The sequence below is a fragment of the Guyanagaster necrorhizus genome, assembly GCF_019112545.1.
Source record: "Guyanagaster necrorhizus MCA 3950 unplaced genomic scaffold BT62scaffold_1, whole genome shotgun sequence".
NCBI lineage: Eukaryota > Fungi > Basidiomycota > Agaricomycetes > Agaricales > Physalacriaceae > Guyanagaster > Guyanagaster necrorhizus.
In genome coordinates, this window is record NW_025064880.1 from 237,576 (window position 1) to 252,442 (window position 14,867).

Sequence of the window (14,867 nt, forward strand, 5' to 3'; positions counted from 1 at the left end):
TTAAATCTTTGGACTGCCTCTATGAGATAGTGTCACCATTCTGTCAGAATGAGTATGATGATGAGCAATTTCTTGTTGTAAATCTCATAGTTTCACTCTGTCACTGAGGGCCTTAGATAAAAATATGACTGATCACTATTTACTCTTCTGTTCTTATAACAAAACAGTGCCAATGGCCTCCTCACTAGAATCTGCTTCCACACAGAATTTTCCATAGCTTATAGATATCACCAGAACAATATTCTCTGCCAGCTGTTTTTTCAGATGATTGAATGCATCAGTTTGAGCAGTACTCTAGGTTCAAGGCATGTTGCCCATAAGTTGAGTCATCAGCTGGATAATCTTGCTGTACTCTTTAATAAAGTGGCAGTAAAAGTTGATAAATCCAAGAAAAGACTGTAGTTTCTTTTTTTTGGTCAGTTCTGGCCACTCCACTACTCTCTGTCATGATTTTAGTCTCTAAATCATATCTGGCTGCATTGACTTGTAGCTTGATTAGAGACCAATCATGTTCAGCCATTTTGACTGAGTTTGAGGCAGTGAAACACAGACTTTGTGCCTGATCACCAAGACTTTTCTATACAGTATATAAGTTAGTAGTATATAGGAATATGCCTCAGTCTCAAGCTAAGGTCAATATACTGATCAAACTTCTAAACTCTTGATGTGACTACCACTTCAGTATCAACACTGGCAGTTGTAGCCTATCAACTTCTATATCTCCCTCCTCTTATCATCATCCAAAACTTCTTACTCTCATTCTTCTGCTTTATTTTTAGTTATTGTTGGACCTCAGCTATTGTAGTACATTTTATTTGTGATTGTTTGGCTATCACCTGACATTTAGCTCAAGACTTCTCATGCTCTAGCTATCATAAAGACAAATTCCAAGAGTAGGGAGTGTTTTTGCATGGCTCTCATATCTGCACAGCATGTGATCTTATACACATGATAAACTGATACTGTATCATACTCATATAGTCATGTCAGAGTCCATCTTTTTGTGTATTTGATGTGCATCAAGGCTTTGAGATAGTCAAGCTCAAAAGAAGAGAAGTATAAAATAAACTTATAACTTGAAGCTGGACTACTACAGTGAGAGCTATACTACTTATATACTGTCTGGGTTATAATAAATATAACTACTGCCTATTGTACTGTCCTGTACTATACTACTTGTTTTGCCTGGTCATTGAGAAGTAGACAATAGAGTATTGTCTGTGGGCAAAGTGACTGAATACAATAGTGCTGCCTGTCTGTTGTGATTATATCATCTTTCCCATGCCTATCAGTAGATGCTTAAGATAAAATAGGCATTCTGATAAGATAAGAAATGAAAAAAGATAAAGTAAGATAAGGTAAAAAGATAAGATAAAGAAAGAGTCATAACATCTTGAGATTGTGACAATCTCTGTTGATGCAGAGATATAGAGCTCCACTCATCCATAAAAAAGAATTGCTGGTGCTATCTCTATCTCAATGTTGAGTCTCAGCTGATGCTGATTTATGAGAGACATCAGTGCAAGGTGTCTCTTCTTCATTCCCATGTCACTGCCTTAGCTAAACATTGTGAAGACCTTGTTGAAAAATGTGTTAGAGACACTATCAATATTCTTGACTTTGTAGACAGACTTCACCAGCTTGGCATTTCATCTGAGGCTGCTAGAGATTACATCAGACTTCTGCAAGAGCAGATTAAGCAAGCTGGCCCATAGAGCTCAACTGTTGCCTTCTCTAACATACAAAATAGTGGCAATAAGGATATTGGTGTGACAGACCACAGGAAGGTCACTCCACTAGACTTGTCTCAGACCAAGATCAAGGAGTTTTGGCAAAAGCAAGTTGAGAAACCCAAAGCTGCTGCTGAATATCATCAAAAAGCCAAATCTCAGGTAGTTGAAGAAGCTGCTTGGGTGATACTCCATACAAAGCTCTAATTCATTTATCAAGCATCTATTTCATGGTGGCAGCAGTTTTTTTGAGAGCCATATATGTTTCAGCATAAATGGATGCCATCAGATCTGGATATACCTACTGCTATAACCTGAGCATAGTCAGAAATGATCCTCAGAGCTCTATCACTACAGTTCTCACTAGTATTCTGGGGCTCAGTGACACTGTCTCACTAAGGACAGCTTCTATTTCTTTAATGGTCCTTGTCTAAACACCTCACCTCACATCTATTGTTGCCATTAGTATCTCAGATTCTCATCTTGCTAAGTTGTTCTGACTTAGACAAGTTTATGTCACTAAAAAATTACTTGACAATCTTATCATGGTTCTTCAAGCCCAGTCTCTGTCTGAACCTATTGCTCAGCCATTCTGGTGACTCATTATTTAGGACCAGTATGTTGATTTTTTGAAACTTTTTGCTTTAATAGACTAAGAATATAATCACAATAAAGAGGCAAAAGAGCTTATGGCAGGATATGCCATTATCAGAAAGGATATTGTATCTGCTAAGAAGCCTCTCAGGTCAGAATCCAACTGGTGCAGAGTGTATGATGCCTGGGCTAGAGGTGTTCAGATTCTTTATCTGCACTGTTAATATATATTGTATCAAGCTAGCCATTCAAGGGCTATAGCTGAGGCTCTGAGCTGATAGCCATGCTATTCTAAGAAGACTAAAGATCAATGTGGACTTAGCCAAAATAACTTTGCACTGGGTTAATAACCTTGAAGTCAAATTGGATTTAGAGAAATAACACCACTATAATAAAATGCCAAGTCAATTTGGACTTAGAAATAGTACCATGTTCAGGCCAATTCTAAATGCCATCAGAGCTGGTATACCATAGTCTAGTTCAGGAGTTTATTATCATGACTAGCAGTGAAGTACATCCAGCTAGCACCCAAACCAGGAATAGAAGCAAAATAGAACTCATTAGCCTATGGCTAGCACATCTGGTCTGATGTAAAATGCATACAGTGAGGATTCCTCAGGCATAAATAACTAAAGATGTGCATAGTTCAGAGAATAAGCCACAACCAGAGAGCTTAGCTGCCTTGGATCACTGATTGATCAATTGTAATCAATAGTGAGTCCAGAAGTAACAAGTGAAACCATGGGATGGTCAATTATATAGTAAATAATCATGAGATATAGAAACAGAGTGCCAGAGGAGTCCTGGAGTGCCTGAAAAGGATATATGAGGAGTGCCAAAGTGGAATAATAACTTAATTTTGGAGCTAACAAGAGAAATAAGTAACTAAACCAAATTATTTATAGATTCTGTATCAGTTAGTTATGTATAAAAGCAGGATGAGGGGGAATCATGTGGCAGACAACCCACTCCTGTGATTTAGGCATTCTAGCTCTCAGTAATTAGTCTCTGTATCAGTGGTTTTGTGTGTAACCTTAACTTAGATAGCATTTGTTACTAAGTCACCTGTATTGAATAAGAGTTGAAGTCTTTATCAGACTTTGGATTTTGGCATAATTTTGTTCTGGCTTAATAAGGGTTTCAGTATTTGGGTATCAGTTCTCTGGTTTCAAGGACTGTTAGCTAGCCACAGGTGCAGCTAGCTAAGTTTCAGTGCTTGAGAGACTTGATATTAGGTTTTGGAGTTTTCTAAGTTAAGCTGAGCACTATAGCTCTGCAGTTTAAGTCTCAATTCACATACTATGTTTTATTCCTACCTCTCTTTGTGAGTATTGCATCTTAGAACATAAGCTAGCCTTGAATAAACTGCCTTTATATCTTTATATCTGATTTATCTGAGTCTGCAGAGTGCTTCTACTGTACTCAAACCACCCAAACTCACCTGTATTGGTGATCATGCATTAAGTGGTTAGAGGTAGGTGTTTGAGAGTTCATTCCTCACTCACCTCTCTTAGCCACTTAGCTGTTTCCCAGCACATCACTGTGAGGCTGAACTTAAAGTTTACCAAGAATATATGATCAGTTTTTCAGACTGTACCTCATGACTCTACAGTTGCCATTCATATTGATGAAGAAGTTCAGCTGTGATATGCTAAGTCCTCTTTTCACATGGATGTCCAAAGTGAACTACAAATTCCCATTCTTACTCAGGTCTTTTACTCTCCTTCAACTTCTTCAGACACAACATGATTTTTATTTGCTTCACTCTCTGCTGTGAAAAGATCAACAGTTCCATGTGAAAACTGGAATCTGGGTTTCTGCTAAGATCCATATACTAATCACCATAGGCATGGTACTTATAACAAGTGTGGCTTAAGACACTGAGCTAGAGACACCATTGAATGTGCCAACCTTCAACCAAAAAAGAGACTTAGATTTGGAAGAGGTAACAGCAGAGGTAGTAGTAGTAGTAGCAGGGCTTAGATCTTTAAGGCCTTAAAAGCACAAATGCAAGGATCAGGATATTGGCCTATGTTTTAGGCATGGCTATGTCTGATCAAATACTTCTACATCATCTATATCTATATCTTCTGCTGCTCAATCTACTGAGTCAGCTGATTTTCTACCCTCTCCTCCTTCACATCTACTCAATGATCTATCCTTGCAGGCTACACTATATGCTTTAAAGGATTTTGTAGTTAACACACTATTCAATGTCAATTGCTTGGAGAATATCCTTTAGTTTCATCTAAATGAACTCTTCATCTCCTCAGTCATTCATGGTCTTTGGAATGAATTCTGGTCTCTCAATTTTGGGGAATGGAAAGACTCTCTCCATGACAAGACTGAGAATTATGCCACAGATCTTTGAGATATCTGTTAGATCTAACTGGTATATGATCTGAACATGTGATAAACTAGCACTATATTGTGTTTTAGCAGATGAAGTGCTTTCAAGGCCAATGACAGGCAAGGCTCAAGAGAAGATAGTATGAAATAAACTTATAGCTTGAAGCTGAGCTACTACAGCAAGAGATATCCTACTTATATACTGTTCTGCTTATAATAAATATAACTACTATTTATTGTACTGTTTTGCATTTTAATACTGATTCCACACCCTTCAAGGCACTCAAGATAAGATAGGCACTCTGATAAAATAAGAAAAAGATATAGAAATAGAGAAAAATCATAATATCATCCCTCTCTTAAGACTATTATTCTGATGGATCAATTGATTGAGATTTCATAGTTATGGATGGCATTGTCAGCATTGAGATTATGTTTATAGGTCTATTAGTTGGATTCAGGTCCATAACCCTTCTATTTAATCAGATAATAGAGCACAGTGTGGCTACTACCACTACAGGCTTGAACTTTCTGAAGTTTGTGATCCAAAATTTATTTGACTTCATAGTGTTCTTCATCTTCAATCAAGATGGGTTTGGGAGAAGGTGGAGTTTCCTGGTTAGAAAAGGCAAGTGTAATGTATGGAGTAAAGAGAGTTTTATTGAAGACCAGATATATATATTAGATGTTAGGCAGCTTTAGGCAGTATGGAGAAGTGCTAATCTTTGCAAAGATAGTAAAAGGACCAGTACATTTGTTGGCAAGCTTGTGTTTTAGGCAAGGCAGGTAAAGGTTGCTGGTGTTGAGCCAGATCTTGTCATTGATAGAATAGTCATAGGCAGGCTGCTGGTGTTTATTATATTGTTTCTTTATGATGACAGCAGCCTTCTTGAGAGTGGTATGTTTTTTGGTGTAAATGAAGGACATGAGTTGTGTGAAGTCCAAGGATGCAAGAGTCATTGTATTGTGTCAGTTAATGACCATGATATGAGGATGGCATCCATGGTTAATAAAGAAGGGTGTCTTATTTGTTGCAGAGTGGATGCAGTTATTATGTTAAAATGCTACAAGAGCAAGCTATTTGGTTCATCATTCTGTCTGTGATTAATAAACATCCAAAGATACTTTTTAATCTCTTGATTAGTATGTTTGGTTTGCCCATCAGTTTGAGGGTGATAGGTGGTTGAGGCATTGCTTCAGATGTTAAAAGGACAATAGAGATTATCAAGAAATTTAGAGATGAATTGTGGTCCATAGTCTGAAATAATGCCTTGTGGTGTTCCATGCTTCATATAAACTTCACCATATAGAATCTTTGCTCACCTCTCAGAAGACAGTTCCATTGAACATACAATTAAAATGATCACTTTTGAGAACTGATCAATGATGATAATAATAGCATCATAGCTATTACATTTAAGGAGTCCAGTGATTATGTTGACTGGATGTGGGTTCATGATTCTGTGGGAATCTCATTTAGATAAAGTGGGATGGCTTGTACCTGCATGCTTGATTTGGTTCTATAACAGGTTTCATATCTCTTAACATACTTCTTGACATTCTGTCTCATCTTTGGTCATCAGTATTCTCTCAGCATCAACTCCTTCATTTTTGCGATCTCTGAGTGTCCTGTAGTGATGTGGTCATAAGACATTATGATAATTTCTCTCTAAAGAGTATGGTTGTAGAAAATGTAAATTTGATTATTATAGTAAATCAAGTCTCCTGACTTAGTCATGCCCTGCTCATAATTGATTGATGGAGCAATCCATTGATCTCATAATTCTGTTTATTATATCACACTCTTGATTTATTCATGGACTTCTTCTGTTGGCATGATCATAGCATAGAAATGTTCTAGTTTCAGAAGGGTTACTTCTTTATTGTCCTCCCCTCTCTGATCATGATCAAGCCTGTGGCTCAGCAGGTCCATCTTCTTATTTGCCATTTTAGCCTTGTGATATAAGATGTATTAATACTGAGTGAGCTCAGTGACTCAGTGGGCTTATCATTGGTTGAGCTTCTGCAGTAATTGAAAGTAGTGTAGATTTTGATGATCAGTCCAGATCTTGAAGGTGTGAATGGCACTGATCAGATAATGCCTCCATTCAGCAAGTGCCAACATAATGGCCAAGAGTTTCTTGTCATAAATTTCATAGTTTTGTTCTATGGTGGTCAGTGCTTTTGAGAGGAATGTGACAGGTCACCATTTCCCTTCCTGCTCTTTTGAGAGTACTGCTCCAATTGCTCTCTTGCTTGAGTCAGCCTCAACTCAGAACTTCCCATTCTCTGTTGATATTGCAAGTACCACATCCTCAGCTAATTGTCTCTTCAAGTTGTTGAATGTGGCCTGTTGGGTGATTCTCTAGGCTCAGAGAGCATTTCCCATGAGCTGAGTCATAGAGCAGACAATCTTGCTGTAATCTTGGATAAATCAGTGGTAAAAGCTTATAAATCCAAGAAAGGATTGTAATTCCTTCTTCTTGGTTGGCATCAGCCACTCTGTTACTCTGGCCACCTTGATGGGATCCATTCAGATACTTTTCTTATTGATGATTACTCTGAGATACTTGATCTCCAGTATCTCAAACTCACACTTCTTGGCCTTGAGAAACAGCTTATGCTTCCTCATTAGTCCTAATACTTGACAGAATAGGCATTGATGTTTGTCTTGATCTTTCAACATAATCAAGATGTCATCTAAATAGATTGTGACCTTCTCTGTGGCAATGAGGTTCTTGAAGATGTCATTCATCATCCACTGGAAAGTTGTGGGCAAATTGGTTAATCTAAAGAATATGACCATGAGCTTGAACAGATTATGGTTAGTCTGGAATGCAGCCTTCCATTCATCTTCCTCTTTAATCCACACATTGTTGTATCTCTATTGAACATCAAGCTTGGTGTAATATTGAGTGCCACACAGTTTATCTATTAATTCAAAAATCAATAAGAGAGGATAGCAGTTCTTGATCATTATCTTATTGAGTTTTCAGTAGTCCTGGACCAGTCAGAGTTTGCCATTCCTCTTTTTGACAAAGAAGAAGGGTGATGCTATAAGGGATTTTGATGATCTAATTCATCCACTGGACAAGTTTTCTTCTAAAAACTTATCCAATTTGATCTGTTCCAGCAAGCTGAGATTGTATACCTTGCAATTAAGGTTGGTGCTAGCATTGTGGATGAGTTTGATAGCATGATCCCAAGGCTTCAGTTCTGGTAATTTGTTGAAACTCTCTTTGGCAAACAGATCACAGAAATCTTGTGCCCATTCAGGTACCAGTTCTTCAAATGTTTTGGTTTCCTTCTTTTCATTTGCCTTTACTGCCAGATCATTGGCATGATGTATAGCTCAGATGTGGATTGTATGATTCAGATCTATAGCCAATATTGTTTCTCTATCCTCTATCTCCTCATCCCAGCAGTCTTCCAGGTCTTCATTCAGCAGCTCAAAGGAGATTTTTCAGCAGCAGTATCATGCAAAGGTAATCCAGCTCATCTTCTGATTGATCAATGGATTATACTGTGTGAGCCAGTCATAATCAAGAAAGATCTCCTTGGATCCCAAGTCAGTCACAGCTAAATTGATCTGTTCTGATTATTAGTCAGAGTTTGACAAACTCTATGATCAAATCAGCTTGGTTCTTGGTGCTATCAGCATTGTAGACAGGAATAAGTCCTGCTGTGGCTCATGTTGGGAGACTGTGCTTGGTGATGAAAGCATGATTGATAGAACTTTTGGTGCAGCTGCTGTCAATCAGAGCACTGATGGTATGTGCAGACTGACTGATTAGAGTCTCAATTTGTATCTTTGTCATTAGGTCCCTTTCAGTAGCCTTTTGTTGCCAGATATATTTCTTGGATCCTCTCAATTTGTCTAACCACTCCAAGGCCTGATTCTTTTGTGTCTTCTTCATTCCTTCAATCATCTCATCAATTACTTCTTCAGCTCATGTTTGGTGTATCCAATTCTTGAGTACTGTTTTGGCCTCACCTTCATCTTTGGCATTTTGAATGGCCTGTCCTAGGTTTTTGTGATTCCTTTAGTGTGTTTGAGATAGCAGAATCAGGTATATTTGAATGCACATGTAAATAAGTACCTACAGAGCTAGCATAAGTCTGACCAGCAGTATTCTGAGACAGACCATTAAGTCCTTTGGCCAACTGAATAGAATCACTCACTCATTGGTTCAGTTTTTTATCTCCTCAACCTTCATGTCCTTTCCAAGTTCTTCAAGCTCATCTGCTTTCTTCTGCAACTCAGCAATCTGTGTCTGAATATCCTCATGTGTTTATTTCTTCTTCAGGCAATTCTGAAACAGATGATCTTTCTCTCTACAATTGAAGCATTTCATCTCCTTTCTCAATCAGTCAACATCTATAGGTTTTCCCTGTCCAGTGTAGGTAACTCCTGTACCAGTCTTTTGGGTTGAATAGAAGAGTGTGAAAGTCAAGGCAGATGTGTTGAGCTCAGCAAGGGTTGGCATATTAGCCTTTCTTTGATTGCTGGATCATTGGTCATCCTGCTGATAAACATTTTCTGCCTTCTATCTGTATTGCTCTTTGTTCACCATAATGATCCATGCCTTCCACTTTTCATATCCCTTTGGGATGTTGAAACTAATGTTGGAGATCATTATGATATAAGAGCAGAAGATCTCATTTTTCAGATATTCAACCAAGCATCTATCATCATCAATATTGTTGATAAGCCCAGCTAGTTTGGCAAGTCATTCAAACTCATTGAAGTATTTGATGGCCATTTTGTCTCCTATTCAAAGATCCTTCATCTTCTATTTGTGGACCTCCTGGACAGCCAGGTCAATGAATTTATCACACATCATCTGTTTAAATACTGGCCAGGATGGCAGTTAGTGGTGCCCTCTGATCACAGAATAAAGGTTCTGACTCTTTAAGATTCACCAAACTTTGATCTTGTCCTCAAAATAAAACATAGCAAAGACAATCTGATAAATATCAGTAGATAGATAGGCAGAATATACTTCAAAGTATTGCTTGCAATCAATCAAGAAGTGATCAATATTATCAGATTGTCCCTTAAAGGGCCAGGGTTTTTGTACAAGGTCCAGTTTGCACTGTATAAGAACCAAGTCAAGGGCAAGCAGCCTCATCAGATTTGGATAGCCATCAAAGGGTGGTACTCTCTAGTGCAACATGGAGAAGAAATGAAGAGAGTCATCATAAGTGACTGAACTTCCAGAGATTCACTCTTCTGACTTCCTGATGATTCTCCTATTAACAGTTGTAAACCTCTGTTTAGTGGCCTCAGAGTCATCTCTCTTGGGCTGTCCACTTGTTTCAGCTTTATCAGCAGGGAGTTGTCCTTTCATCAATCAGTTTCCCTTCAGTTTCCAGAGATCTCTAGTCAGATTCTCAGCTTGCAAGGTTTGTGGCTTCCAGTGATGACTGGAGGCCATGTTGATAGCTCAGATTGTTGGTACTAAGTATATGGTCTATTTTAGAGAGACAGGTGGTGTACTCAGCATTGGTCAGATATTGAACTGTGATTGATACCCCAGAAGTTTGGCCAGAGAGTCTTTGGGATGTTGTTAGTTATACAGGTAAATAGCTTGTTTTGTCATAGCATACTGTAAAATATCAATTTGTTCTTCTGGACCAGCTACTGTATACTCCTTCCTGAGTGAAGTCATCTGCCACTTCAAATTCTGAGTAACCTTATAAACCCTCTCCTGATACAATTGCTTGAGTTTCTTCTCCTATTCCTGTTGTATTTCTGCTTCTAATAATTCTTTATTCTTGAGTTTGGCAGGGTCCCTAGGATAATCAAAGATTTCTGGAATAAGATCATCCTCTCCACTGTCCTTGTCAGAGGAGTCATCATGTGAGTTGAAGGTGGACAGTGCCCAGAGTTTCATGGTCATGGATGAGCTGTCCTTGGATGCTGAATCTGGGATCAGCAGGAATGACAGATTGAAGAAGGAGTCCTTCAGTAGACTCCTCTCAGCTTCCTGCCATCTCCACTGCTGCATGATACTCTCAGAATCAGTCAGTATTTCACTTGTCAAGGAGTACTCCAGCAACTTGGCCTTGATGAGTTGCTGAATAGTTGACTCAGAAATATGGACTGATGCTAAGAGATAGATTCCATAGATAGAGAGAGGGGTTTCAGGAGTTTCAGAAAGAGAAATTTCTTGTAGAAATAGAGAGAGCTCTGTTCTGGGCCAGCTTGGCTCTCAGAATGAGCTCAGAGTGTCCTCTCAGTTCCTGTATCTTTTATAGTTATTCCTTCTTCAGTTCTGTTTTCAGGCTGCATTTTCATACTGGTCTCTATAATAAGCTTTTTTAGCATTATGCTATGCATCAGATTCAGATCAAGTTCTAGCTAGCTGAGTCCTGTGTCTCTGAGCAATATTATGCTCTTTTCTGTGTATCTCAGCCCAACTTTTAATTGGTCTGGCCTCTTGGATGAACTTCTTCATTTGCTTGATGATCCAGTCAGGTATTTCTGAAGTTCCTGATGAACTGTCTGCAGGCTCAAGTGAGTTGACATCTCCAACCTCTGAGTGCTCAGGGGTTGCATAAAAAGAGTCATGAGCCAAAGCCAGTTGGACAGCATCAAGAGAGTTTCAGACAATTCCACCAATCCCATAGGTTGAAGGAGCAGTAGAAGAGTTGGGAGACAGCCTCTCCTCAAAGAAGTCACTGGGGAGGTCTTTGTCCTCATAGTTTGAGACTGGAGGGAGGTTCAGCAGGTTCTAACAGATGATGCATCAGTTATACCTTTGGAGACTCTCAAGGGGACAGCCTCTTTCTGATCCTATCAGAAGAGATTCTAAATTCAGAATATAAGAGGTGGTTTTGGGTACAGTTCTCTGTGCAGGCTTGTTGGTGGTTCTGATGGGTTCTGGAGAGAGGCCATGAAGAGAGAGAATAGGCATGATGTCTCTGGTTTAGTAGTAGACTGTTTAGAGACTATGGTAATATCTGATTATCCAAGCAGTGACAGATTAGTTTTCTCAGCAGAGATAGACAATAACAAGAAGCCAAAGTAGAGTGCCAATAATAGTGCTCAAGAGCTTAACAAAATAAGAAGTAATATCATAGGTTGATGGCATTCAGTTTTCTTTGCCTCTAGTATGCATAAGAAAAGAGAAGCAGTAAGCTTTGAGCTAACTGTTAAATCTAACTGGCATGTGATCTAAACACATAATAAAATAATGCTGTATCATGTTCATACAGTCATGCTAGAGTCCACTTAATGTGTTCTAGTAGGTGAAGTGCTTTCAAGGCCAATGACAGGTAAGGCTCAAGAGAAGATAGTATGAGATAAAATTATAGCTCAAAGCTGGGCTACTACAGCAAGAGCTATCCTACTTATATACTGTTCTGCTTATAATAAATATAATACTATTTATTGTACTGTTTTGCATTTTGATACTGATTCTGTCTGGTCATCAGAAAGAGGACAATAGGAAATTGTCTGTAGGCAAGGTGACCAAGTACAATAGCATTCTGTCTATTGTAATTATCTAATGTTTCCATGCTCTTTGAGGTGCTTAAAATAAGATAGATGCTCTGATAAGATAAGAAAAAGATATAGAAATAGAAAAAGATCATAACAATATTAATGAAATATAAGCATTTCATGATCACAAAGTTGCAGCCAATCATTGGTCACCACCTCTACTAGATAGATTTACACTCCTACTAGATATGAAAGTATCACCTATGTTCATAGTCTGGCAGAATAGAAAACCCTATATCATAACAGATTACACTTTCTCTGGTTTAAATGCAGGAATCTCCACTAGTGAGGCAAAGATCAAATACAACAATATGCATCCATTTGATGAGGCTCTTCACAATGCCAAAATACAATATCTCAATGCTGATTTCATCTTATATAAAAGTGATGTCACTAAGACCTTTTTTAATTTACCAGCACATCTTCTATGGCAAATTCATCAAGTGGTTCTTGTTGACAACCGATATCATATTGTTAGACAGCTTATCTTTTGGAGCTGAGCTTCACTCAGGATTTGGTGCTTGGTCTCAGCCTTATTGTGCTAGATTGAAATCCATCATCCCAATATCACTGACCTTCATGTTTATATGGATAACTTCTTTGGCTGAGATTTTACCAATCACCAAGTTTTTGTTATGATTTTTCCTACTTTTCTAATCTTTTCTATGGACTTACTCCTATTTATGCTTAGTCAGAGTGCCTAGATAAGTGCCTAAGGCTATGAGAAAGGCTTAGTCATCATAAGATGAGCCAATCCATTATTGTTCTCTGATGTAGTAACTAGCCCTTGACAATATACAATCAACCTTTTATATACAGTAGCAATGCTCAAGGACAATGAGCACAAAGGACTTGGAACCATACAATAGATAGTCATATATTTATCTCCACCATGTACAGTATATAAGGAGGCTCACTCTTGCTGATAATCTCCAGCTTCAAGCTAAAGTTTATCCTCATGTTATTCTACTCTTGAGCCAATCATAAGGCCTTAAAGCACATTGATCAATGCTTATATCAAGTGAACTCTGACAGAACACTTGAATGCAAAGTGATATCAGTTTATCATGTGTTTATAGTCATATGCAACTTGAATCTAACAATTAGCTCAAAGCTTCTACTTCTCTTTTCTTATACACTATAGTGTGTGGAGAAAATCAAATACCATCTATCAACTCCAAATCTCCAAACTTTGTGTTAAACTCAAGCATCACATAAACTGATTACATGTGATAAATGACTGCTACCTCACACTTTGGGTAAAACAATCAAGTCTGCTGATATGTAATCAGAACAGTGTATTATAAGACCTGATGATTGGCTTGAAGGTAGAATGAGATAGAATTAACTTTAGCTTAAAGCTGGGGATTATCAGCAAGAGTGAGCTTCTTAAATACTACACAAATCAGATTCTAAATATACTACTACTATTTGTGTGTTGTCAAGTCTTTTGTGTCCATTGTCCTTGGTTGTCAATACTGTATATAAAAGAGCAATTGTGTGTTGTTGAGCAATGCTGTTACATTGAAAGACAATGACAGACTTGGCTAGTTGTGATGACTAAGCTCTGTCTCACAGTCCTAAGCACCTGTTCTAGCACTCTGACTAAGCATAAATAAAGGTTAATCAAGAAAAGGAATGGAAAAATTGTAACATTACCTCTTTCTTAAGACTATCATCCTGATGGCTTAATTAAGAGATAATTCATAGTTGTGTATAGCAGTGTCAGTATTCATCAGTTTTTCATTTACCCACTGATTGGACTCCAGCCTGTATTCTTTCCAGCTGATAAGATAATCAACTGTTGTTATCATTCCACCCCCTTTTGCTCTGATTTTTTGCAATTTATAGTTTAATACTTGGTTGACCTTATAGTATTCTTTGTCATTGATCAGGTCTGAGGGTGGAGGTGGAGGTCATTTTTGGTTGGGGAAGGCTGATGCAATATAAGGGGCCAATAATATCTCATTGAAGACATTATGGATCTTTCAAGTTGGTGGTAGTTAGAGTTTATAAGTGCTGGCCCTGATTTTGGATATTATTAGAAATAGGCCAGTGTGTTTATCAGCCAATTTGTGTTTTAGGCATGGGAGGTGAATGTTGGAGGTGTCAAGCCACACTTTGTCACTGACTATATATGTGTGTGCAAGTCAGCAGTATTTGTTGTATTGGACTTTTATTGTTAAGGCTGCTTTTTCAAGTGCTATTTTTGTCTTGGCATGAATATTGGATATGATAGTGGCAAAGTCTGTGGATGCCAGGGTTGTGGTGTGGTGTCACTCAGTTTGCATAATGTTTGAGTGTCTGCCATGGTTGATAAAGAACAATGTCTTCTCTGTAGCCAAGTGAACTCAATTGTTATGTTAGAAGGTGGTGAGAGCCAGCCATTCTATCCAGTCATCTTGTTGATAGTTAATAAAGAGGTGGAGATACTTTTCCACTTCTTGATTTGCCCATTCTGTTTGTCTATCAGTTTGAGAATGGTATATAGTAGATGCATTTTGCTTGATAGTTAGGAGGTGATAGAGATCATCTAGGAATTTTGAGATGAATTGAAGTCTTCTGTCTGAGATCACCACTTGAGGCATGCCATATTTGGCATACACCTTATCACATAGGATTTTTGCCCAACCCTCAGAGGTCAGTTCTGTCAAGCAGGTGATCGGGATGATCACTTTCAAGAACTG

General features: G+C 38.2%; 1 protein-coding gene across 1 annotated transcript; it reads left to right on the forward strand.

Annotated features, from left to right (window-relative positions):
* Positions 1 to 2,389: 2,389 nt before the first annotated feature.
* Positions 2,390 to 2,548, forward strand: BT62DRAFT_879397 (uncharacterized protein; the record flags this gene model as incomplete). Its single annotated transcript, XM_043182589.1, has 1 exon — positions 2,390 to 2,548. A coding segment is annotated over one exon (159 nt), but the record flags the coding sequence as incomplete, so codon positions are not given.
* Positions 2,549 to 14,867: the final 12,319 nt, after the last annotated feature.